This window comes from Bemisia tabaci, chromosome 3 (assembly GCF_918797505.1).
Source record: "Bemisia tabaci chromosome 3, PGI_BMITA_v3".
Lineage (NCBI taxonomy): Eukaryota > Metazoa > Arthropoda > Insecta > Hemiptera > Aleyrodidae > Bemisia > Bemisia tabaci.
Genome location: NC_092795.1, coordinates 14,999,551 through 15,026,249, shown reverse-complemented (window position 1 = coordinate 15,026,249; position 26,699 = coordinate 14,999,551). Strand labels below are relative to the sequence as shown.

The 26,699-nt window shown below is 42.0% G+C and overlaps 1 protein-coding gene across 3 annotated transcripts in view; it reads right to left on the bottom strand.

The window, feature by feature from the left end:
* The window catches only part of LOC109033274 (carboxyl-terminal PDZ ligand of neuronal nitric oxide synthase protein), a 297,183-nt gene that overhangs the window by 27,091 nt on the left and 243,393 nt on the right, over positions 1 to 26,699 (bottom strand). Inside the window, exons 1-3 of one of the 3 annotated variants that reach the window (XM_072297895.1) lie at positions 25,010 to 25,384; positions 18,396 to 19,308; positions 12,161 to 12,308 (exon numbers count right to left, since the gene is read on the bottom strand). In XM_072297895.1, the coding sequence (XP_072153996.1) occupies positions 12,161 to 12,308; positions 18,396 to 18,695 (448 nt within the window). In that variant the 5' untranslated portion in view covers positions 18,696 to 19,308; positions 25,010 to 25,384. Of the gene's footprint in view, positions 1 to 12,160; positions 12,309 to 18,395; positions 19,309 to 25,009; positions 25,385 to 26,699 lie in introns of those variants that run through there. The other 2 variants (XM_019045821.2, XM_072297894.1) reach the window with 2 other exon arrangements.

Here is a 26,699-nt window from a genome sequence, read left to right as displayed (position 1 = left end):
TTAGGAAAATGTTGAGACGTGACGGCACACAGTGGATCGAGTCAATCACAGAGGTCAGGAATCCAATTTTTGACTAAAACTGCGAATTTTTATGTTTATTTCGTCACATTTATAATTTTAACGATGCTTCCAGAAGAAAATTTCACGGGGAAACCAATAGAACCACTTTTAGAACCTCAGGGTCTTGTATAAACGGAGTTACAAGCGTTTTAAGTTACCAAATTTTGTCCGACCTCTCCTACTGACTCGTCTCGTCTACTGTGCGACAGCTCCTTTCACATTTCCACATCGACTTTGTTTACTCCAAAGAAAAGAACTTCGAATATTTAGGAGACGAACTAACCTAAGAGGAGGGCTTCAGCGAAGGTCGTTTTGGAATTCTGGAAGCTGACGTTCGCACACGGAGGGCACGCAACGCGTCCAGGAAGGAACAAAGGGTCAGATGAAACACCGAAACCGACCAAGACACACGCGGACCACTCTTCCGACAGGAGACGGCGACTGACTCGCTTTTTCTTAAAGCGGAGTCACAAATTCAAAAACCGTGGAAGTGGGGGCGGCGAAGACCCGGCACGTCAGGACGGTCTGAAGTAAAATTTCAAGGGTGGGGCGGAGGGGGGGGGAGGGTGGCTGTATCCGCTTCAGCTCCGCGTCTAACAGACAACGAACGCCACCAATATCAACAAAAACCAACGGCCGACGTTGCCGCGAGGGAATAGGTGAGCGGCCGCGATGGCGCATAGAACAGCGTATCCGCGACGCCCTCGCCTTAAAGTTACGCGGTTTAGTCTTAAGAGAGTGCTGCTTGTTAAGGAAAGCGCCGTATGAGCCATCAGGCGTTGCCAACTTTCCTTCGACAAGTCACGATTTTTCGGGGCAATTTTTGAATATTTCTCTTCCAATTTTTCAGAGGATTTTGTTCGTAGGTTGATCTGAAAAGTCTGAAAATATCCAGGGAAAATATTCATAACTTTCTTTAAAAATACATATTTTCTGCACAAAATCAGCACGTACTGCTGTTACATGCAGATTGGCCGTGTTTCTGCCAGTTTCTTGTTCACTAAAAAAAAACTCCGGCTTCAGGAGCTGTAATTACGGGCTATATAGCACTACCGTGCGTTGCGGGTTCGGTGACCGGAAGTTCCGCATACAGGAGCCAGAGCATCGGCCTCTGAGCCCGGAGCTCATTTTTGCTACGGGTTTAGAGGCCGTTGCTACGGCTCCTGAATGCGGGGCTTGCGGTCTCCTAACCCGCAACGCACGGTAGTGCTATATAGCCCGTAATTACAGCTCCCGGAGCCGGAGTTTTTTTTTCAGTGTTATAATATAGGCTTTTTCTTACGATACGATGCAACATACTTGTACTGCTAATCTGCGCAAAATGAAAGTCTCGAAGTTAAAACTCCTTTTCGACGCAAATGCAAATGTCTCGTCGAGTTTGGCAACCGGGAGGGCTCGTGATGAAGGGCGAGGGAGGGACGCGTACTCCACATTTGCCATCTTCACGTTCGTCTTCCAACGGGAGGATCCGAGCCTGTCAGGCTGCGCTTATCCGAGAAATCGTCGGCCCCGTCCACACAACCCAACAACTCAATTCCTTCACGAGCCCTGCGCTCCATAAGAATACACGCATTCCGGGGTTCATCAGATGATGCGGATGTTGAGATTCTTTTGGCGGGGCGCCAGGAGTCTGGAGCGGCAACTCTCGCTCCTCCAAGAGCGGAGCAGGTGAGGCGGGGGTCATAATAATTGTCCCGACTCCGGAGCCGAGGTTTTTAAAATAAATGAACTTAGGAGCGAGTGTTTACATCGGGAGGAACGGACTCGCCGCGCGATCCCGTCGTCGCCGCCGCCGGCCGGAGAAATTTCAAATTTTCCGAGCGTTTCGCGGAACGAATGCGGATTGTTGTCGGGAGGTCGTGGCCCCTCGCGTTCGACCGGGGCGACCCCGCAGAGTTTAAAATTTCCGCCTCTTTCGTTCGTTTGGGTTCCTTTTCTGCCTGCCTAAAGTTTGCGTGTATTTTTCGAACCTGTATTGTTTCCGCACGTTCATCGTGAGTATCATTTTTGCACGATGATGCAATTTCAAGGTGTCTACTAAAACAGGCTGGTCAATAATGAGTACTTTTACGGTACACTGGAAAAAAAAACCACATTGGATCTAGAGTCCAGACTCTTGAAAAACATCGCCAAGAAAAAGTACTCTTGATACAATCAGAATCTAGCTTAAATCAAGAACCAAGCCTCTTAATTTAAGCGGATTTCGTTTTGATTCAAGCTAAAATCCGATTGAATCAAGAGTATTTTTTCTTGTCGATGTTTTCAAGAGTCTGGACTCTAGATCCAATGTGTTTTTTTTCCCAGTGCACATTCATCGCGAATATCAGTTTTGCGCGATGATGCAATTTCAGGGTGTTTACTAAAACAGGCTGGTCAAAAATGATCACTTTTACAGTACTTTTTCAGTGCATTCTCGAGAAATTCAGTACCTCCTCCGACTGAAAAAATTCCGTACTTTTTCAGTACCTCCATTTGACGAAATTAGAAAAATTTCCAAAATTTGAAATTGCGATAAGTGACAAAAAAATAAAAAAAAATTCCGGACCTTTTAGCGGAATTTCCGCACTTTTTCAGACCGCCCTTAAAAAGTCAGTGCTATTTCCGGACTTTCCGGACTTGTAGACACACTGGATTTGGCGATGCTTTGGCAAATTAAGCGCTGGGCGCAGAAAGGGCATTTCTTAACTGTGGTGTCTCTCAAAATCTCCGCTAACGTTTCGTCTGTTAGGATTAAAGCATGTAATTCGTTGTGACGTTTACTGAATATTCTTTATAAATTTACAATTCTGGAAACATACAATTTCAGAAAATTACCCGATAGTTTCCTCTCTAAAAGTTAAAGTAGCACTGGAGATTCTGAGATATAGCAACCGAGAAATGCCCTTTCTGCACCCAACGCCTCAATTGCTATGACTAAGCTATAGGACAATTTCAACGAAAAAAGAGCAACTAAAAGTACGAGTAAATTAGAATTGAAGTAAAGCTACGAGTAAGAGGAGACGAGTACACGAATCACCTTCATATTAGCTGATGACAGTAAGATCGTCATTTTGGCCTATGGGTTTTAAATTAAATTGATTACACAAAGATTTACATAACTTTTTGACAGAAAAGCCGAATCGCGGTGAGCATTCGTAAGAAAAATCGAAGTCCTAACTTCTGATTTGTTCTCTGAGAATAGTGAATTAGATTGCAGAATCTTAGCAGGAAAACGTGGTTACTCAAAAGAACTACTCACTTTTCATTCGTGCACTGAAAAAAGGAGTGGTAGAATTTACCATTCCTTCACGCTGTGTGAAGTACAGCGTGAGGGAATGGTTAATTCTACCAATCTTCAAGTCGATTCTGTCAGAGGAATGGTTATCTGTACCAGTATATAGTAACGTTTATCTTTCTTCTGACAGAATTGACGCTGCGCTGCGAAAGAATGGTAAATTCTACCAATCTTTTTTTTTCTTAGTGTAAAAGTGACCCATAGGTAGGCCCAAGGGGGGGGGGGCAGTGTAGGGGGCGCACGCTGATCCAAAGGGGTGGGGCGCCCACCTTTAGCCCGCAAAAATGAGGAGGAAAAATGTAAGAACGAAGGATGGAACGTAGTAAAGAAGAAGAAGCACGTTAAATTTGGTGAATATTCCTGAAATAATTGACCCAAACCGCACATCAGTTGCTTTAAAATTTCGAAATTTTTTAGGGGAAGCCCCTCCCCCGCACCCTCGTCTGAAGCGTCTGGATCCGCCTATGAAGTGACCCACACCCTGACAACTATCTGCACGGAGAAAAAAAACCTCGTGCGTGGGACCCGAAGTTTAGGTCATATGGATCTCTGAAGTTTTCGGATTGAGCATCTGAACACTTTAGGTCTAGCTGTCGAGGTTCGGATCACACATCTGAAACTTCAGTTCTTACATCTGACGTACTTCAGAAGTGAGAACCGAAGTTTTCGGATGTGTGATCCAAACCCCAGCAGCTGGACCTAAAGTGTTCAGATGCTCAATCCGAAAACTTCAGAGATCCATATGACCTAAACTTCGGGTCCCACGCACGAAGTTTTTTTCTCCATGTGACCCTCGCAACCCTATTTCACTTCATTCGGGGGTTTTCGCGTTTTCCGAGGAGAGAGGTTTCGCGAAAGGATTAAAACTCGGAGGGGTGCGCGACGTGGACTGATTCGCACGGGGCGGCGCGGAGCGGCTCGGCGGGTGTAGAGCCGCAGGGGGGTTCAGGGGGCGTAGGGGGCGTTGAGCGACGGGCGGCTAAAAATACCGCCTGCTTGCCGAAACGGAGCGGACGGGAAGCAACAGATTGGCCGATTCTGTCAACATGATCGGACAACATACTCAGCCGCACGACAACGACCCAAACGCCCCGTTGTCAGACTCACCATGAACCCTCACCAGCCGGCTGATTATTGAAATCGATAGATAAAAGGATAAACGAAGAAGATACAGGGAGTATGGAACAATCCTATCGGTTGAATTGGATGGTTTTTATAGACAAAGGGGGGAAATTATGGACTAGCTATAGGGTTTCTCGTGGGTTGCCGTTACTTAGTCTATTACCTACCTCCTATGTCCATTGCAACCACCCGCTCCCACCAACAGGATCCCTCCATATACCTGTTGTCTCCTTTGTCTATAAGTTTATCCATCAATTTCAACAATAAAGAGGTTGTTCCAAAAACGCCGATTTTGCCCCCCCCCCCTGGATTTGGCCCAAACTTTGCTCAGATGTTGTACTAAGTGTCCCCGATGCTTGGGCAAAATTTCAGCCCCCTCGGATAATTAGGGGGGAGGGGGCAGGGGGCAAAGTTGCAATTTTTTTAAAACTTTAAAAATCGATATCTCGCGAACGGTTTGAGTGTAAGTGTTGCGGTTTGCGCTAAAAAACGTCAAAAAATATCCTCCACAAGAATATTAATGCTGTTTGCAAGGTTGCGTAATTTATCGCGGTCATAAATCGATTTTTTCGATTTTGAAGGTTCGACTTTTTTTCGTTTTTCGTCTCTCCTCTCTTTGGAATCGTTGCTACGTGAATAAAAACCTATTGAGGTGATTCTCCATGAAATTCTGCATCTACCACACTTTGTTTGATCTTGGGGAAACGATTCGTTCGTGAGTTATAGCGATTTTTCTGCGCGTTATCGGTTACGCGCGGGCGGCTTATCGGCGGCGCTCCATCCCGCGCGGGCAAGGCAGAGGTTGTTTCACCGCTAGGGCCTTATATTCATGCTGTAGGCTGTAATTATCGATATTTTCTCCTCCCCCCACCCTTCCCCTGCAATACATATTTGTTTAATACTTCGTTATACAGGGTATCCCAGACCACCCGTAACAGGTCTTTTTCTCGGTCGGTTTAGGTAGTACGAAGTGGGGGGCCGCGGGATTGAATAGGGAATTGACCCCAAGGAATCCGAATTTCACAATCCCGAAACCCCCCATGCCCCCCTTGTGAGGTAAAGAGGGGGTCACGATCCCCAAAGTCGGGAGACATTGTACCTCCCCCTTTTACCCCCCGAGGGTGGCTAGGGGGGTTTCGGGATTGTGAAATTCGGATTCCTTGGGGTCAATTCCCTATTCAATCCCACGGCCCCCCACTTCGTACTACCTAAACCGACCGAGAACAAGACCTGTTACGGGTGGTCTGGGATACCCTGTATAACGAAGTATTAAACAAATATGTATTGCAGGGGAAGGGTGGGGGGAGGAGAAAATATCGATAATTACAGCCTACAGCATGAATATAAGGCCCTAGCGGTGAAACAACCTCTGCCTTGCCCGCGCGGGATGGAGCGCCGCCGATAAGCCGCCCGCGCGTAACCGATAACGCGCAGAAAAATCGCTATAACTCACGAACGAATCGTTTCCCCAAGATCAAACAAAGTGTGGTAGATGCAGAATTTCATGGAGAATCACCTCAATAGGTTTTTATTCACGTAGCAACGATTCCAAAGAGAGGAGAGACGAAAAACGAAAAAAAGTCGAACCTTCAAAATCGAAAAAATCGATTTATGACCGCGATAAATTACGCAACCTTGCAAACAGCATTAATATTCTTGTAGAGGATATTTTTTGACGTTTTTTAGCGCAAACCGCAACACTTACACTCAAACCGTTCGCGAGATATCGATTTTTAAAGTTTTAAAAAAATTGCAACTTTGCCCCCCTGCCCCCTCCCCCTAATTATCCGAGGGGGCTGAAATTTTGCCCAAGCATCGGGGACACTTAGTACAACATCTGAGCAAAGTTTGGGCCAAATCCAGGGGGGGGGGGGCCAAAATCGGCGTTTTTGGAACAACCTCTTTTATAGACAAAGCGATGGACGAGGAAGACAAAATGAAAATAAAGTAATCCTATTGGTGGGAGCGCGTGGTTGTAATGGACAAAGGGGGTAAGTAATAGACTAACTATCGACAACCCACGAGAGACTCTGTAGTTAGTCCATCATTTCCTCCCTTAGTCTATAATAACCACCCGTTTCAACCTATAGGATCGCTCCATATTCCCTGTGCCTTCTAGTCTATCGTTCGGTCGGTAAATTTCAATAATCAGCCCACAGATAGTTGCTGTATAAACTTTCGACTGAGAAACTGATTTAGAGACTATGTAATTCGACATAATATCGACCTCAGTGATTTAAACCAAAACAAGCAGCGTAACCTAAAGTAAACATTTGAGCGAGTTAATTGTGTTAATTCATTACAATTCAATCATCGACAAGTTATAAATTAATGAGAGACTCATTAAACACGAGAAATTAAGATTGTAAGAAACACTTGGACGCATTTTACCATTAGTACGAGAAGGGTACAAATCAGAAAAGACGGTAAGTGTTTGTTTACAATTGAACTATGCCGTAACCGCTATATCAATCTACTACGCACGATACAACAGACTACTGGTCAAATTAAAATTTTTAGTATTAATGTATTATGCTTTCTCTTTTAAATTCCTTGTAGAGAGAGATTCGTTCGACGATCGTGACGGATATCAACTCGAAATCAAGATAATAACGTTTAGCATTAGCCACGAAAATTTGAATTAAATCAGTAGTGCGACGCGAATGAGTACGAGCGATAAGGAATCTTGTGCGCCTTCAATGCTGCGTGTATGCATCGCAGACATCCTTCAAGTACGAATAGTTGTATCCAAGCGCCTTCAAATACTTCGCGTTATCCAGCTACTAATCTACCGTATACTGAATGTTATTTTACGTTTCATAAATGTATTGTTCATGGAAATTTTGTTATACGATGCTTTCACCATGTTGCTTTAGAAAAAATCTCTGCACATAGAAAACTGATGGAAAAAACTATTCATAGGAGTCAATTTAGAGCGCAATGGACCACTCGATAAGGTACGAATATAAGAATTCTAATATTTGTTTTCTCATCAAAATTTTACGTAAAATATGATTAGCGCAACGAAAACATCTGATAACTACTCCAAGCCGAGATGATAACGTTCTCATTCAGCATTGGATGAGACGGTTTTAAATTTTGTGATCCCAAAAACAAGAGTCTACTTGAATCAAATCGCTCATTTATATAAGTCTTGGCGAGATTCTCAATCGAGCAATGTTCCTTTTCCTTAAAACGTAGATAATGTGCAATACCCAGTTGGGCAGAAGCGTCGAAATTGAGGTTGTCACATTTTCATACCGCAGAAACTGTTACTGTAACGTCTAATGTGCGATTAAACTCAAACAGATTATTGTTTTTTCTGTCAGCGGGAAGTTAAAATTTATGCACGGAAAAAACGTTAAAATCTGTGTTAGGGGTTAATTTACTACAGACGAAGCCTCTGACTCAACGGTGAAGCATAAATCATTGGCTATTGATATGTTCTCATTTCAAACCATGATAACGGATCGATTAGCAAGGAACACCTGATAATAGATTAATTTTCATACATTTAAATGCTAGATCCCTCGCCTCATCGCAAAGTATGCGCGTCACTGATCAGCAGCTGGATTGTTGAAACTTCAATTGGCTATGTCGGCAAGAAAAGACAAGACATAGCCCCATCTGCGCGATATATCGATCAATAAATCGATTTTCGATTCTTGTCGTGCCGATATAAATTTCAACAATCGGGCTGCTGCCAGAGAATCAAGATTGAAAACTTATGACATAGGAAGCTTCCTGCAAAGAAGGACGGAGTCTTTCTCCAGACGGAGAAAGACCGCGCCGAAACCACATCATCTGGCCAGACGACTTGTGGTTAAATGAGACAATTTTTCAGCGAGAGACAGATGCTTTGAGGGCCCTGTTTAATTTAAAAGCGAAACTTCTGATGCAATAAATAAATAATGAAGGGCCGGACAATTTAATGCACTCCATAAAATAATTAAATAAAGGCAGTAAACCGAGGAAAATGGGAGTGGAATTGTTTTACGAGCAGAATAAACCTCCAGTCAAATTAGCCCTGGGCATCGCAGGCAGTGACAGAAATATAACTTCATAAAAAAAAGTCAAAGCTCCACGGCGCTGTAGAATACGACTCAAGACGCGCCATTTACAAGGAATATTGCTCTCCGCCGCGTAATTATACGCCAATGAACCAATGCACGAACGCTTACGGAATTGAGGAGTTGAGCGACAAGTGAATATGACTCAAATTAAATTTCTTAAAACTACGTTAATTGAACTGCTATCTCTACACTGTCATATTTCCGGTTGGCTTGGACAGTTTTGGCCGTTTTTTGATTCAGACGTTCGCAAAGCCTCTTCTATACTCTGGTATCAACAACTTTATTTTGCCTTTTTGTGGACTTGGGTCTCTTCTCCCTTGAGCGATAAGATGAGGATATAACTCTAACAGAAAAAACATTTTAAAAAATATTGGGAAGCAGAGAACTCACAGTGATGATGATATGACCATCGAAAACGGTAAAACAAGGGTATTTCGTCGTTTTCATTGGCTCTCTGGAGGAATAATGTCACTTACTGCTATTTTGCCTGAAACTAGGTCATTTTTTGCGCACTTGCGGCTTTCTCATATGTCTCGTTTTCATACAATTAAGATGAATTTCCCTGTTTTGGCTATTTCATTGATTTCATCTAAATGTGACTGGACACGTTTTGAAAGAAACTTAATTTCGAAATTTTGACACTTCCTGCTCTCTTTGCTGCCACGGCAAAAATATCCCTGCAGTATAATTCACTTTTAGCGATACCTCGAAAACTACTGATCCAAGAGTACTTTATTTGGTCTCAAATGAAAGATATTCAATTACATTCAGCATCTTGTAGGTATTAGTTAGTTACGTTCCCTCCTCGGGGAAACGGCAGTTTTTTCTCAAGGCTCGGCAACACAGATAGGGGGATGAGAGGGGAAGTAAGACGATATGACAGTAACGGCTCGGCGATTAAGTTCAATGTTCGTTAGCGTAATGAGAAACAAACAAGAATGCGCTTGATTAGACTTCGGAACACCCTGAATCCCCCCTCCCCTGCCCTCTCACCCCTTGATCCTTGGTGTGGACAAGGTTTCATCGCGTCCATCGGGCGAGGCGAGGCGAAGAAAAAAACTCGGCTGCATAACGTTTGCGCACACTTTTCTTACCGATAACGTTTGCGCACGCTTTTCACGAATATCATTTGCGCACTTTTTTTACCGATAACGTTTGCGCACACTGCACTATTTGGCAACGCTTCAATGATGCGTCAGTAGTATCGCTTCGTGATAAGACAATTCAACGGACGGATAATTTATAAACGGACAAGGGGAAATTTTCATTTAAATAAATTCCAATAAGCAATCAATAAGTAAATGAATAAATTAAGTTAATAAGAAGAACTGCTCGTCTGCATTGAAAGAATTTACAGCCTCCGGGTTATTTTCTTCGTCTGAATCATTTTTGTCGGGGTATTTAACTTCACGAACCATTTTCAGAAACTCCGTAATTTTCAGGTCCTTATAGAGATACGAATTGGTTAAAACAATAATTTCATCATCTTTTTTTTGTTGATCATTCCGTTTAGTGAACACCTCATCATTTCGCACAGATTTAATTTTCAAAGACACTATATTCTGAGCGTTAAAAAATTGTTGAGAGGCTTCTTCTTCTTATTAACTTATTTATTCATTTACTTATTGATTGCTTATTGGAATTTATTTAAATGAAAATTTCCCCTCGTCCGTTTATAAATTATCCGTCCGTTGACTTGCCTTATCACGAAGCGATACTACTGACGCATCATTGAAGCGTTGCCAAATAGTGCAGTGTGCGCAAACGTTATCGGTAAAAAGTGTGCGCAAATGATATTCGTGAAAAGTCTGCGCAAACGTTATCGGTAAAAAAATTGTGCGCAAACGTTATGCACCGAAAAACTCCACTAGAGAGGGAAGCTTAAAGACGCGGTCCGTCACGTTTCGTCGCCTCGATGCGCTCGTTTGCTCTTTAGATTCGCGAGGAGAATTTCAGCGAAAAATTGGATGATGCCGAGGGCCACTGACGCGGAGCACAGTGGAATGAGCTTGTGGAAAAGATCAGACATGAATTTTTTTTGGAGAACTGCAAATTATCGTGTTTGCGTGTCACACTTTATAATAATAAAAATGAAATTTGAGATATGTTTCTAAACGGAAATTTTTCACGAAAACCAATTGAGTCACTTTTCAATTCTTAGGTTTTGGATGAACGAAAAACGAAGGTATAAGCTTTTAAGTTAACACTTCATAATTGACTTCTCCCGTTGACTAGCGCCAATACGGGTCGCTTATTGAAATTTATGGACATAGAAGACAAAAGGGATATGGAGGGATTCTATTGGTGAAAGCGGGTGGTTGCAATAGATAAAGGAGGTAGGTAGTAGAGTAACTATCGACAACCCGCGAGGGACCCTATAGTTAGTCCATCATTTTCCCCCTTAGTCTACAGGGTGTAACAAAAGTCCGTCCCGACCCTGCTAACTTTTGAACGAATTAAGCCAGGGAAATGAAACTTTGGGAATGTTTCTATCTCAAAGGGGACCATCTTTTGGGGGAGTCAAAAGTTTGGTCCCCCCTCAGGGAGGGACGGGGGGCCTCTCAACTTTTGACTCACCCAAAAGATGGTCCCCTTTGAGATAGGAACATTCCCAAAGTTTCATTTCCCCAGCTTAATTCGTTCAAAAGTTAGCAGGGGTGGGACGGACTTTTGTTACACCCTGTGTAGGACCTGCCCGTTTCAACCAGTAAGATGGTTCCACATTCCTTGTGTCTCCTTAGTTTTGTCTAACGATTTCAACAATCAGCCCGCTGCGCGGCGTCCGAGGAAGAGGGAAGGACATTGTGATGGATAATAATAAAACCTTGCTAACAGTAGATTCGCGAGCACCCGTTTCAGATATTTGTGTCGCGTTTCCAGCTCTGTTGTCGAACCCGCTTCCGGGTCAAGATCGGTTTCCACAACGACGAGGAAGGATTCTTAACTTTCAAGGGAATTCAAATTCGCAAATTCAAGTGCTTGGTATAGTTTTTCAAGGACCTACAAAATAATTTTCAAGCACCTTGGGATTAAAAATGACCAGAGCGCTCAATATTACCCTGATAGTTCAGAAATCGAGACATAACGACAGTGAAACTCCCAAACCACGTATCTCGGTTTGTGACGTTGCACACTTCCTGTCATACTTTGTTTTTTCAACGGAAAACGACTCAACGGCAATTCTTGAAAACCTCCATGCACTGGAAAAAAACCACATTGGATCTAGAGTCCAGACTCTCGAAAACATTGACAAGAAAAAATACTCTTGATTCAATCAGATTTAAGCTTAAATCAAAAGAAATCCGCTCAAATTAAGAGGCTTGGTTCTTGATTTAAGCAAAAATCCGATTAAAATCAAGAGTATTTTTTCTTGCCGACGTTTTTAAGAGTCTAGACTGTAGATCCAATGTGTTTTTTTCCAGTATGATTGATCTTCTCTAAACGAAGAAAACTCGGTGAAACTTCGAGGAATGATTTGTTCTCTTTCGACAAAATAAAATAGGAGCGGAGATTTTTAAACACCGCAAACGAGATACGTGGTCTGGTAGTTTCGATAAAAACCTGCCAGCATGCAATAAAAGAAAAATTAAACGTGAATATAAAAAAATATTTTTTTTAAAATGAGCCTTACCTTTTCTAATCTTTTCAGGACCATCACTCTCACTGTGAGGAGTGTCTAATTCGTTATCTTCTTCACCGGGTGGCGGTCCGTTTATCGACAATTTATGGCAAACTTCAAAAGCTTGACCTACCGTTCGCACTACTCGCATTGCTTGATTCTGAAACACACAAAAGACGCAAACATTATTATTAACTGAAGGTATATTCCAACTATGCGATAGATTTCGATGTATATTCATTGGTGGCGCAGAAAAACTTCTGTTACTCTGTAATACTTTCAAAAAATAGAGGCAGCGGCAAAATTTACGAAGTTCAATTTTCTTAAAACAAATTAACTTATAGGTAACTACAGGAGTGTTCCGATGATGTGATAGATTTCGATGTACGCTCATTGGTGGTGCAGAGAGAGCTTCCGCTTCGCTATAATATCAACAAAAAATAGAGGCAGCGGCTAAATTTACGACGTTCAATTTTCTTAAAAAAATTGACTAATTTTAGACAGAAAAAAAATTGATCCCGCTTCAATAGAAAACACGTATTTTCCGCGAAAAATGCATGATTGATGAGAGGAGTAAGTGCAAAACGTTGCCGACTTTTTCGTTTAGACAGCTACGATTACACAACGTTGAGAGGAAGTGTAGAACATTCGTCCGCCTGGAGCAAATTCGCACTTTATCTGCTGACTTCAGCCATCAGATTCACTCGTTGCTAGTCTTTCTTCCACTGAACTGGTGAGAGGTATCAAGACTAGCAGCAAAGTTACTACTGTTGTAATTATGTAACGTTAAATAAATACATCTCTTGTATTCACAGCTACTGTAAACCTCACCGAATCGTTGAGAAATGTTACGATCAGAAATAAGCAGGATACGGTGCTTACTATTTGTTCAAGACATCGGCGTGTACACCCTACCAGCAATCAGCGATCGCCGCACAGTGGATCGAGTCAATAGGAGAGGTCGGAAAAAATGTGTAAACTTTAAACGCTTATAACTTCGTTTATACAAAACTTTGAGGTTCTAAAAGTGGTTCTATTGGTTTCCTCGTAAAATTGTCTACCGTAAGCACCCCTTGTAATTTAAAATGTGATCAATTAAAAATAAAAATTTGCAGTTTTCTTTTAGTGAAACATTTCAACTTTGTGACTCGATCCACTGTGCGCCGGCAGTTTCAGTAATCTTCTGGGGATGAATAGATACAAATACAATTTTGTAATGCAGAAACATAATGCTGCATTCTGCCGTGAATTTAAATAAACGCATTTTCTTCTTCAGTATGAGGTATGGCTGTTTCGCGAGGCAATTTTGCGTGTACACGTGTGGGACAAGTGTACTTAATTGGGTTCGTGTATGGTACATGGTGACCGACACCGACAGCCATGAAATGTTGTATTTTGATCGGAATTGGTTTGGAATTTGATCGTTTATCGCTTTACATACGGCGGATCCTAACAATTGCGATAATTAATAACTTGAGATAATCTGTATTTCTTGAGTTGGTTATGCCTTTTTGGGCCCTAAAAGTTCCATGACCTAATCTCAAAATTACCGACATGTTCATTGCCTCCATGCATACTGCCGTGCTAAGGAAGAACGCCGTATGAACATTCGAGAGTTGCCAAATTTCCTCAAATAAAACATGTTTTTTTCGAAGAGAGCTTTGCACATTTTTCCTTGAAATGAAGATGTTGCATGTGTTACGAATTTGCGATTAGACTGTTGATTCTCATGTAAAAGTTCGCGAGCAACACGGTGGTGCCACTGGTTTTCTCTGAAATCAACTCCCAAGCTCAAAAAAAGCTCTCAAGTTGAGGCCAAAATGGAGGAGATATCCCACGCTATTTTAAAAGTTTATTTCTACACCGAGACAAACTGTCCATGCAAAGATAGGGAGCAAATACATTGACATAGGGCTGCCTTTTTACTTGGGGACTCTAAAACTGAAAACACGGCATCCTTGCTAATGTATTTGCTCCCTATCTTTGCATGGAGAATCGGTCTTGATGTAGAGGTGGACTCTCAGGACAGCGTGGAATACTCCCTCCATTTTGGCCTCGACTCGAGAGCTTTTTTGAGCTTGGGAGTTGATTTCAGACAAAACCAGTGGCACCATCGTGTCACCTCGCGAACTTGTACATAAGAATCAATAGTCAAATCGCAAATTCCTCACACATGCAACATCTCAATTGTCAGATATTTTAGATTAAATTGTGAAAAAAATTCTCTAAAAAATTGGTGGGAAAGTATTCAGAATTTTCCCAGTAAATTCGTTTTTTAATGAAGGAGACACGGCAACGCCTGACAGCTCTTACGGCGCTTTTCCTTAGCGAGGCAGTATAGGTACTCTACACTTCAGGACGGCAGGTGTCGGGTCCGATCCACCGAGTGCATTCACGCGGTGAGGTGTTAGAAAACAATTATTTCAGCTCTCTTGACTTGCGGCCAAGCTCGGAGCAGTTGTGCACGGAGAGCGCCTATTTTTACACAGCCGCCTTTCTAAACTTAGAATCAATCAGTGCTCGCGACTACACAAATAAAATCAAAGCCTGGCCGTTACACTGTCACTTAGCCTATAAATATTCCTCGGCTCAAAACCCGCACCTCGAGTCGTGCTTTTCGATAAATCGATTTGTCTACCATCTAAACCTATGAAAAAGGATCGATTATTAGCGTGCACCTTAATAATCGATTCTTCACTGTAGTTTCGAATGGGAAAATATCGATGGTCGATGATCCGCGTGACGCATGACGCTTTCTGGAAATCAATTGGCCGGCATCGATGACAATGCAGACGGTCAGAACGGCCCGCGCCACCCGCCGCGTGTGACGTCATCGGGGTCCCCGCTTAAAGCTCGCTTCGCCGCTTGCCAATTGGGATGGGTGTCGGAAAGAGAGGGGGGGGGGGGGGCGTTTTCGTTTCTCACTCACTTAATCCTCGATTGCATTCTTCGAAGTCTCGTTCGACAACTTCGGATGTCGGTTTACAATTGGATCGAATTCGGCAGCGAGGAATCTACGCGCACTAACGCTGCCAAGTTGCTTTCTGGCGCGTCCATTGGGGAGTTATTCGGGAACAAGGGCGTGAGGAAATGCAATGATGCTAAGATCGTGCAACTTAGTGCATCGTTTTCGGTTGAGCGTAGTTTGAAAGCCCTGCTAGGATTTTTTTCTGAAAAAAATCTCATAATTTTGATGTATTTTTCTGTGGAAATGATTAACATGAATGTGTAACTTGATTCGCGGCAAATTGTATACGAAGTCGCACAATCTTAGCAGCATTGCAGGTCTTATACGCCCTTGTTCCAAGGAACTCCTCGATTATTGACTCAATCGGAATATATATTTTGTTGCAATGTTATTTGTCTAGCGAGGTCATGTGTACGGAGGCGATTCGGTGTCAATAATCAGCCTCAGCAGGTTGAAATGGAGCTTTTGTATGTCACGGGGAATTATGATTTTGGGCCTTGTGGACTTAAAAGAATCGAAAATCTTAGCATCCAATAAAATTTATTTATCCGAGTATCTCTAAAATTCAGCTTAACTGGCTGATTTTTCAAACATTGCAATTAAGGTACGCAATTCACACATTTAGCTGTCGCTGTAATGAATAGTATAATTAATTGTGAAGAAAATAAGTGGTATCAGTGGGTTTTTTTAGCCAGGGTGTCTTTGAGTATATATTCTGCACTGAGAGAAAGCTATGGCTTATAAACCAATTAGTGGTTCATATGGAACACCAGTAATAGTAGTAAAGGCAACATATAATAGTAGCACTTATACCTTGGTATGGTACGGGATACCTTAGTATGGTACGGGATACCTTAGTATGGTTCACATACCGAGAATCATTAGTTCATTTACGGCTATTTGTGGTGTTCAATATGAACCACTAATTGGTTTATAAAGCAATAGATTTTTCTCCGCGTGATTCTAACCAGACGATAAATCCTAGCAGGAAGTGATAGAATCCAGCTCTAGAGAAGGTGCGAAAAGCGCACGACCACGCAATTCGCGTTGCTTAACTGTTCATCATTTCGTAAGCTAAAAAGAAGGGCTACACGCGGAAATGCTCCGAAACTGACCTATTTCCGCCCATTCCCAAGTTGTTGACGATATCTTCGAATTCCTGTGGGGACACGAAACGAAGGAAACACATTTTTTTTTCGCAATAGGCTCAAGAAAAAACGTTTCTCCGCAGAGCTGTCACCCTCAGCATGAGATACGACCGCTAATTTTAATCCGAGATGGAAGAATAATATCAACGAAAAGTAAACATTGAAAAATCCGATTATCTCGCAGGAAAAGGGTGCGGAGAAAAGCGTTGCGCACTCCTGACAGAATCTCACATTCTTCACGCGGATACGTGGAAAGAGTCCGAAAACTGACGAAGAAAAATTGTGGGAATATGAATACGAGCATTTTTTCATAAATAAAAATACCCTAAAAATAAAACTCTTATCTTTACATCGATTAATACTATTATTCTGCTAACACACGATTCCTGAGACGAGCACAATTGGACTTTAATTGGACCGCGATTCGTAGAGAGGAACCAAGCCACATCAGTTCTTTAGAGCTATTTAATCTTTTACAGGAGAATGTTTGTGCGAATTTTTTTGAAAATTTTGAGGAATTTGCTTCGTGAGCAGAAATTTACTGAAATTTACAACAAAAAAAACCAGCACAACTTTTTCATGTAGAGAATTAAACTGCCCAATTTTGGACGATAGCTGATGTGGCTTGGTTTCTTTCTGCTCAACGCAGTCCAATATACAACAATGAGGAGTTACTATTTCTAGCTAATCTAAAAGCAACAATTGAGCCATTTATTTTCCTAATTGTAGATAGCTATTTTTACGGGTAAGCCAGAAATATTGTGGCTATAGTTCCTTAATGCAAAATGTTGTCTAACTGACCGACGAGCAGCAGTGGCGTTACGTGCTTACGATATATAAATCTATCTGCCATTTAAACTTATGGAAAAGGATCGATAAACAGCGTCTTTGCAACGAACTTCTTAACATCGATATTTTACCATAGCTTTAATTGGGGATACATTGATAATCGATAATTTACGCCTTGCTACAGGCGAACAGCCAGGATCGAACCTGAATTGCATTTAGACGGTGAAACTACGAGACCACGTAACTAGGTTTGCGACGTTGCGGACAAACTGACACCCTACCATACTCTATTTCATAAATAGAAAAGTACTCAACGTCGATTTTTGAAAATTTCCATGCTCTTTTTTTCTTGTGTCTGTGAAGAAAACTCTGACAATTTTAAGAAATAATATTGATTTGTTCTCCTTCAAAAAAGTAAAATGGGAGCGGAGATTTTTAAACACCGCAAACGAGATACGTGGTCTGGTAGTTGCACCGTCGATTTGTGACAGTCCAATGTGCTAGCTACTTGTAAGTCGCAATCTCTGAGAGACATCGAGAGAAACAAGAGTAACAAGATTACATTAGTTCAACGGGACATTTTCTTCATCCCTAGATGTCTCGAGTTAGGTAACTCCAGGGTGTCTTGGTTTTTTTTTTTTTTTCTCTCTCTCTCTTTTTTTCATTTTAGGAGATCTTCCTTTTTCTGATTTTCGACCACTTAATCCTAATTTCAAAATTGTTCCAAATCCTGCTTTTTTGAGGAGAAAAAAACGTGCGAATGTAACTTCACAAAATTAGCTCGATAAAAAATCCGATCGGACGGCCGACTTTTCTCAAATCCTGATTTTACGACCGATTTTTCTTCAAACCCTGATAAAATCGGGATTAAGTCCTAATTGATCTCAAACCCTGATAGAATCGGGAAAATCCTGACGCTAGACACTCTAAACTTACAATTTCGGTCGATTAAACTAAAGATTTGGTTGATCCACCAAGTCCTTTTGGTTGATCTGACGGGGGAAAAGTTAGCTCAAAGTGACCGAAAGTAACACGGAAATTAGTAAGCGTGCACTGGAGAAAAAACACATTGGATCTATAGTCCAGACTCTAGAAAACATCGACAAGAAAAAGTACTCTTGATTCAATCAGAATTTAGCTTAAATCAAGAACCAAGCCTCTTAATTTGAGCGGATTTCATTTTGATTTAAACTTTAATCTGATTGAATCAAGAGTCCTTTTTCTTGTCAATGTTTTCAAGAGTCTGGACTCTAGATCCAATGTGTTTTGTTTCCCAGTGTGTGTCAGTTAACCTTGATTCAAATTTCACTTTTGCAGGTAAAGGAACCGGCGTGGTGCTTACCTCCAATTCCAAATCATCATCACTGGGTGCGAGCGGGTGGCTCTCCTCGAGGATCTCCTCGGGGGCCCCGTTCTTCTGGGCCTCCCCAGCGGGGCCCGCGGCGGGGCCCTTGCCTTTGGCGTTCTTCGACTTGCGGAGGAGTCGCGACGTCACCCCCTGCTTCATCTGCATGTAGTAGCCCATGATCTCCGGCTCGCGGAACGACAGCTTCTTCCGGGGTCGCTCCACGTCCGCCGTCGCCATCTGGGTCCCGGGGCCCCAACTACCCGAACTTCCTTCCCCCCGCTGGCTCTTGCGCATCACCACGCCTGAGGGCCCATCCGACGAGCTCAGCCGATCCGACTCGGGGCCCTTCCGCTAGATTCAAACACTTCCAATCGGATTTGGGTCCCTCCAATTAAAATTTTGCTGCTCGATCAAATTTGGTTTCCTCTGATGACGCTTGAATATTCCGATTAAACTTGGACCCTCCGACTGACTTCGGCCACTTCGGTAAAACTTGGACCCTTCCGATCGAACTTGGGTCCCTTCGATAAAACTGGGATCCGCGAGTTAAACGTGGGCCCCCTTCGACCGAACTTGGACCCCTCCGATTGAATTTTGGGCCTCTTTACACCAAGCACCGAACCTCAAACATCGGCTGAGCTAAAGTCCTTATCACGAAGGCAAACTGAGTTCAAGCCATCGGTACATGGGCTGGCTTAGTTCTGTACACACCGTAAAAGAGCGCACTTCACACTGCACTATTCTCGCACTTTAGATAGTCACATGTGCGTTTGGAAGCACTTGGCTTCAGGAATTTCCTGGCGAGGCGTTTGAAATTTGCAGACTGATACGATGGATGTTTTATTTTTACAAGTAGGTTCTACATTTTTATCATGAAAAAACCGACTGATAATGATGCTTCCAGAAACTGTAAATGAAAATGCTTATTTGTAAATAACAAGGAAAGGGTGGATTAAAAAGTAGGGTAAGTTAAACGAAACGTTTTTACAATGACGACGAAACGCGGCACAATTCGGAAAAATCACTTTTAAGCGAGAAAAACATTGAAAATTGTTTTCATTCGATCTTCTCCCCTCTGATCCTGAGCAATCTCGTGCTACGGGCTTCCTGTGGCTGGTAAGTTATAGGCCTTTGCAGCGCGGTTTATTTTAGATCAAGAGCTACCACGAAACGATAGGGATTTTGGTTCCCACTAGAAAGCCAAAGAAATTAGTTCCATTACAATCTTGGTGACGTTATGTGATTTATACGGCCGGAAAAATTCAATCGAGATTCATTGGAGATCACAGCAATTTCTTAACAAAAATTCCTCTTGGTTCTTTTGGGTGAAAATCTCGAAAAGCTCCCTAGATTATATCATTTCTCGGGGGAGGGAAAGGGGAAAGGGTTGTGTCAATTTGTGCCATTAACCCTGCTGAAGTCTTCCTGCACAAGCATTTTCAATTTTTAATGAAGTATGGGTTCGAAAAAGATGCCAAAAGAACGGTGTCTACGGACATAAACACGAAAATTCCTCTTTCTTCGACAATTGTCTAACTTATTCGTCCAAAAATACTTTCACCCACCAAAAATGGGCGATTTGTCATGTTAACTCCAGATTGATCGATCTAAACATTCGCAATTCCCGTACAAAATGAGATGTCCTAGATGGTTCCCTCTTTTCCCAATATTTTTAGATCATAATTTTTTCCTCAAACTTTTGTTCGTTTTTCAGGTCCATCAGCCCCTTTGACACCTTAAAAATAAGAGTTCTTAATTATTTCAAAATTATGCGAAAAACACAAGGATGTTTTCAGTCTTTTCTAAAATTAACTTCCCAGTCTAAAAAGGCTCAAAAGCCAAAGGGCTCACGGAGTCAAGAGGTCATAACGGAAGAGTAATTTCATGGGAGTTCACCGCTATACTCAATCAAACTCACCATGCAAAGATGAGGCTGAACACATTATCAAGTTGGCCATTATTATGGGCTACAAATTACCTTCCCAACACTGTAAGTCATCATTAAAAGTGGCAACCCCGCTAATGTATTCAGTCCTATCCCGTCTTGGAGTGTTTGACCGAAGATAAAGGTAAATTATTATTTAGTAAAGGAGTGCTCCTTAATCATAGCATCAACTTTAAGAGCTTTCCCGAACTTGAGAGCTTATTTTATATTTTTCCTCACGAAAGAACGTAACTACATTTCAATGTTGCCAAATTCCCCTTGGAAAACTTCATTTTTACCAGGAAAATTTTGGATATTTCTAGCTGAAAATTTCAGTGACTTTTCCTCGAATCTCAAGCAAAACTCAAGACAATTTTGGAACAAAAACTGCACAGATACACTCTTGTGAAAAATTGAATTGTTAGAGTGAATTTTGCAACCCTGAAATGGAGTTACGTTCTTTCGTGTGGGAAACGACGATTTAAGCCATAACCAGTGCTGTCGTGCTGAGGCAGAACGCCGTATGAACATTCGAGAGTTGCCAAATTTCCATTGATAAAATATGTATTTTTGACAAAATGTATGCGTATTTTTCCTTGAAATGTTCAGATAATTTAGATTGAATTGCACAAAAAATTGTCTGGAAATCTTAGGGGAAAATATTTACAATTTTCCCCGTAAATTCGGTTTTTGTCGAAGGAACTTCGGCAACGTTTGAAGGCTCATACGGCGTTCTTCCTTACACTGAAAAAAAATTCTCGGTGTTTTTACCATGGTCCGTTGGTACCTTTACCATCTCACTTTTTTACCAATTATTGGTAATTTTACCAAGACAGACTGGTAAGCTTACCTAAAAACCCGTATTTTTACTGTTTTTTTCATGTAAGAATACCACCTTTATTGGTAATCAATTCCCGGTAACTTTGCCATTTTATCTCGGTAATTCTACCACAGTCGATAACAAATATTGGTGTTTTTACTGGGGTCCAGTAAAATCACCGAGAAAATCGATAATTTTACCGAGATTTCTCGGTAAAATTATCGATTCCATAAATGGTAATTTTACCAAGAAAAAACTGGGATCATATAGAACCCTGAATTCTTGGTAATTTTACCCTTTTCTTAGTAAATACACCGAGATTTTTTTTTCAGTGTAGCACGGCAGAGTGGCTCCATCTAGTTTCCTCGCAAATTTATACATGGGAACAGATGCTTAAAACGGAAACCCCGTACACATGTCGGAGGACGAATTTAAGGGAGGAACCCACGAAATTCAGGCAAAAAACCTGTTCGAATTTGTCAGGGGGAACAGGAGGGCACTCGACCTGGAGCGTGTTGCTACGGGGCATCTCATTTAGGTTAAGCAAGATTGATGAACGTTATTGAGATGAAACTGAACAGGGACTGCGCGATGAAAGGGGAGGGAGGGGTTGATTTGGGACGGGGGCCGAGGCGGGGTGGCAGGGGGCGAAGGGGCCATGAGTAAACATGACGAGAGTGAGCGGGTTTATATAAATAGTGAACTGAATTAACCGTACGGAAACAGTCCAATCCACGGGAGTTTGACCGACAGCGGTTGGACAGCTAACTTTTTCACCAGATTCCACGCGCACGGATTGATCGCTCCGTCGAAACGAATACAGGCTAATTTCGCTCCCACTTCCACCTGAACACTGAACATACCCTTATTTGAATAGCTCCCAACTTCCCAACTTGGGTATTTGACTTTCATTTGGAGCTCTGGCGACCCGGGGGACTTCTCGAGGATTTCGGGTTGAATCGTCAGCCCACGCAAAGGACAAATAATTTCGGATTTTTAATTACTTTTTCGCTCATTTTTGGTATACTGGATTGTGCGACAGGGACCAGGGTGTCTACTACAACAGGCTGGCCAAAAAACAGTGCTTTCTCAGTACACTCCCAAGAGATTCAGTATCTCCTCGACAGAAGAATTCTGTGCTTCTTCAGTACCTCCATTTAATGAAATACAAATAATTTTGAAATGTGAAATTCTCGCTCGAATTGTGATAAAAATGACGTAGCCACAAAATTTCATTGGTGGCGTGGGGATTAATTGACCGCACAATCCCGATCTTGCAGGCAAATACTACTCTGAGAATCAACGCCCACGGGATTGCATACTTTCCAGGCTTTTTTGAAAAGTACGCGTGTTATGAAGAAAAAAATGCCGGGCCTCCTTGCGTAAAATCCGCACTTGTTCACTACTTCCGAAACCGCCCTTGAAAATTCATTTACAATTCCGGAAATTCCAGACTAGTAGCCACCCTGAGGGAAAATTATATCGGTCCAAATTTTAGTGAGTGAAAAGACGCTTGTTTATGGCTGAACCAACAATTTCTGCTCACAGCTCGTAAAACTAAGGTGATAATGCGCAAAAGTAGACAAACGTGAATATTTCGAATAAATATCGCTGATGTAAAGGTTACGTTCTTAACTATTTGCGGAAGACGGACAGTTTCAACCATATAATTACAACCAAGTATATCCACCACGAGGCCATATTTTGGCAAGGTTTGCCTAAATTTTGCAAAACATGCCGCGATGACAGTAAACCAAATCTTTTCGAGGATATTTGAAATTCCTATTCAACTTTTTCAGGAAACACTTTTTTAACTTTTTCAAACACTTTTTCAACTTTTTTTTATGAATGCTGAAAGATTTGAAGTCGGTCCAATGCAATCACCCCGAGAGGTCATATCTACACTCCGCGGAATCACAAGAAATTTGGATCAAATCTTGCATAATTTTATATAATTCACGTGTCAGACGAGGCATGCCTCCGAAGTTTACATAAATGGACTTTCAACTTCTGGGAAACTAGGATGAAAGAAGCTCATGGGCTAGCGAGCTGCCAAATCCCTCGCCAAAGGGTCACAGACTCGTACTCCTTACAATTGCAGTAAATTTTGATCTCGTTTTTCACAATTTGACAAAATTAACGTCAGACTTGGTAAATGTACTTTCAAAGCTTTAAGAAATTTTCTTTCAAGACTTGAGGGACATTCAGAACCTCTCCCGAGGGATTACACCGAACACTTCGCGCAACGTTCAGCCCCTCAAAAACACATTCAGTATGATTGGATGGAAGTCTGCCGAATTTTGGGCGGCTAGCGTACTAAAAGGTGTATTTTCAAAGCTTTCAAAGCTGCTTTTTAAATATTGAGGGTCGAGGGGAAGAAATTCGTAGGCTTGAGAGGAGTAGAATGACTCCTTAACGAAAGGACTGTAGCACGTACCTCGCACTGAACTTGGTTCAGAGGATATGTTGTATTAAATTCGACAAAATTCTGCGGAGCTTAACAAAATGACTTCAAAAGTAAGAATTTTGATAAAATTGAATTCGAATTCCAGGATAGAGAACTAGCTCTAACTAAATTATGGGGGTAGAAATCCTTCACGGCACGTAAAAAAAGAGCAAAAGGTTGATGTATGATACAGAAATCTAGAATGTATTGTGGTAGTACCCCAATAAACAAGGTTACTAGCCCAAATGTTGCGGTACTATCCCAACTTCAGTTGCGGTACTATCACAATAAATTGGAAATGTCTATATCAACTTGACCAACAAGTTGGGGTAGTACTAACATTTTAGGAGATAACCCAAACACCTTTTTCTGTGGAATAGTAAAGAACACACACTTTAATCAACGCTTTTTCCCCACAGAAAGAAATTTGAGTAAAATTTGAGCGAATTCTGCAAAATTTGACACAACTTCGAGGTTTACTATAAATGCTTATGAAAATTGGCTTTGAAGGTTAGGGTTCAAGGGGGAGGAGGCTCACAGGTATAAAGAGGGGTAGAACCCTTCGTCGGAAGGACCGCAGCACGCACCTTGCACTAAACTTGGTCCAGAAAATACGTTGGATTAAATTTCACAAAAGTCTGCAGAACTTGACAAAATTACTTTTAAAATGGAATAGTCGTAAACTTTCCTTCAAATTTCAGGGTAAAAAGCGAGCTCCTACGCATAATTAACACGCACTTAGAGCAATGCTCAGCCCTTGAGGAATAAATTTGAGTAAATTTTGATCAAATTCTGCAAAATTTGACGCAATTACAAGATTTATATCAAAGCTTGAGAAAATTGGCTTTCGAGGTTAGTTTTGAGAAGGAGGGACGTCACAGGTATCGAGACAGGTAGAACTTTTCGCCGGAGGGATCACAGCACACAACTCGCACGACGCTAATATTTTTTTTTTTAAAAAAAAAAGAAGTAAATTTTGATCAAATTCTGCAAAATTTGACACAACTACGAAGTTTACTATCAAAGCTCATGAAAATTGGCTTTCGCGAGGTTAGAATTTTGGGGGAGGAAGCTCACAGGTATCAAGACGGGTAGAATCCTCGTCGGAAGGATCATAGCACACACCTCGCACGACGCTTATATTTAAAAAAAAAAAAAAAAAAAAAAAAAAAAAAAAAATTAAATTTTGATCAAATTCTGCTAAATTTGACAAAACTACGAGGTTTACCATGAAAGCTCATGAAAATTAGCTTTCGAGGTTAGGATTTCAGGGGGAGGAAGCTCACAGGTATCAAGATGGGTAGAACCCTCGCCGGAAGGATCACAGCACACACCTCGCACGACGCTTATATCATATTTAAAAGAAAAAAAAAAGATCAAATTCTGCAAAATTTGACACAACTATAGGTTTTACTAACAAAGCTTATGAAAATTGGCTTTCGAGGTTAGGATTTGAGGGGGAGGAAGCTCACAGGTATCAAGACGGGTAGGACCCTCGTCGGTAGGGTATCGAACGCACCTCGCGCGACACACAGCCGGAAAACTACCTCGCGAAACGCGGCAAGATTCGGCGATGGAAATGCACGGGGTGCAGTAGGACGACTAGACGCGGGCGGCGCCCGAAAATCGGACGGAAAAGACAAGACTCTGGCGAAGTCGGCGTCGGAGTCGGAGAGCCCCTTCTTCGTGCAGCGACCCGGTCGCCCAGCGGTCCGGCCCAGTCGGCCGAGAGCTTTCGATTTGGCTGCACGAGCGCCGAGCCGAGAGCGACTCCCGACTATTTTTACCGTCAACAAATAATAAATAAAACAACCGTGTTCCACGATTGACTCCCGCCGACCCCGCGCCCGCCTCGTTTCAACAATTCTTCATTTTTCGGGATGCCCCGCTTTAAATAGCCGCCCCGCCTCGTCGCCAAAACGTGCGGAAAATCCCCGCTTTTCCCCGTAAACGAGGTTAATACAGAGGAAGTATAAGGTGTCCTCATAAAGGGAGAATCGACACCGGGCCTTCATGATAAAAAAAATGGCAGTGATTCTAGGTGGAAGGAGGTTGTGTTAGCCAACCGTTGAGTCATGGCTAGCTGCACTCATTACTCTGTATAGGAACAGTACGGACATGTCGGTAATTTGATAAAAAATCACTAAAAAAAAAAAAAAAAAGTACCGACCGTTCCGGGCTCAAAGGCCGAAAGTTGCGAGTGCTGAAGTCGTAGTTTTGATTGCTCCGGATGCTATGCCCGGAATGCGGACGGTGTGTCTATATACCCCGTGAGTACGGCTTCCACGGCCGGAGTTTTTTTTTTCACTGATATTGATGGCTAAGCACATAACATACATCCTGAACTATTTTCAGGTTTTCCCTGCTTGATCAAAAGAGAAAGTAAAACTCAAATATATGTGTCATAGTTCTCATGAACTCAATCTCATGATTCATGCAATTCTCATGAAATCTAATGATTTCTTTTTTTAAAATATAATTATGTTCTAGATTATCATAATCAGAAAATATAGCAATGTTTTTCTCGCATGAACGTTTCAAATTAAAGAATTCACTGTGCATTCCGAAAATTTCCAGAATTTCCCGATTTTTCACGTTTATCTGTCTTTTCCCTTTTCCCTCGCTCCTTACAGCGCTATCCATGCATTATATGCACTTTTCATCACACAATCCGACAGCCTGGCCTCTCCCCGCCCAAGCAGTGCGAGAAACTCTACCATTTCGCTAGCGCTTCGATGGATATGTCTATCGAAATGGAGCGAGTCGCCGATTCGCTGTCCAAATGGCCCGGAAAACTTATTGGACGTCATTGATCTACCTACAAAGGATGTGTGAAAAAACGAGTATCTGCTAGGTCATCATAACGAACTATACGTTGTTCTCTTACATGGATCCCTTCAGCATGATGATCTCTAATTGATCGATGACTTCGACGCGGGAAGAATCACGAGCCAAGCTTCGCTTTGGACCAGTTGTGTCGCGGAATCGCCATATTACGGTGTTCCACGATTCTATTTGAGATTCAATTCCTAGTGAAAGTGTGTTATCAACTGTAATGGGCCGGTAAATTTGAGTATGTGGAATTGCGTTCAAGATATCGGACTCAAT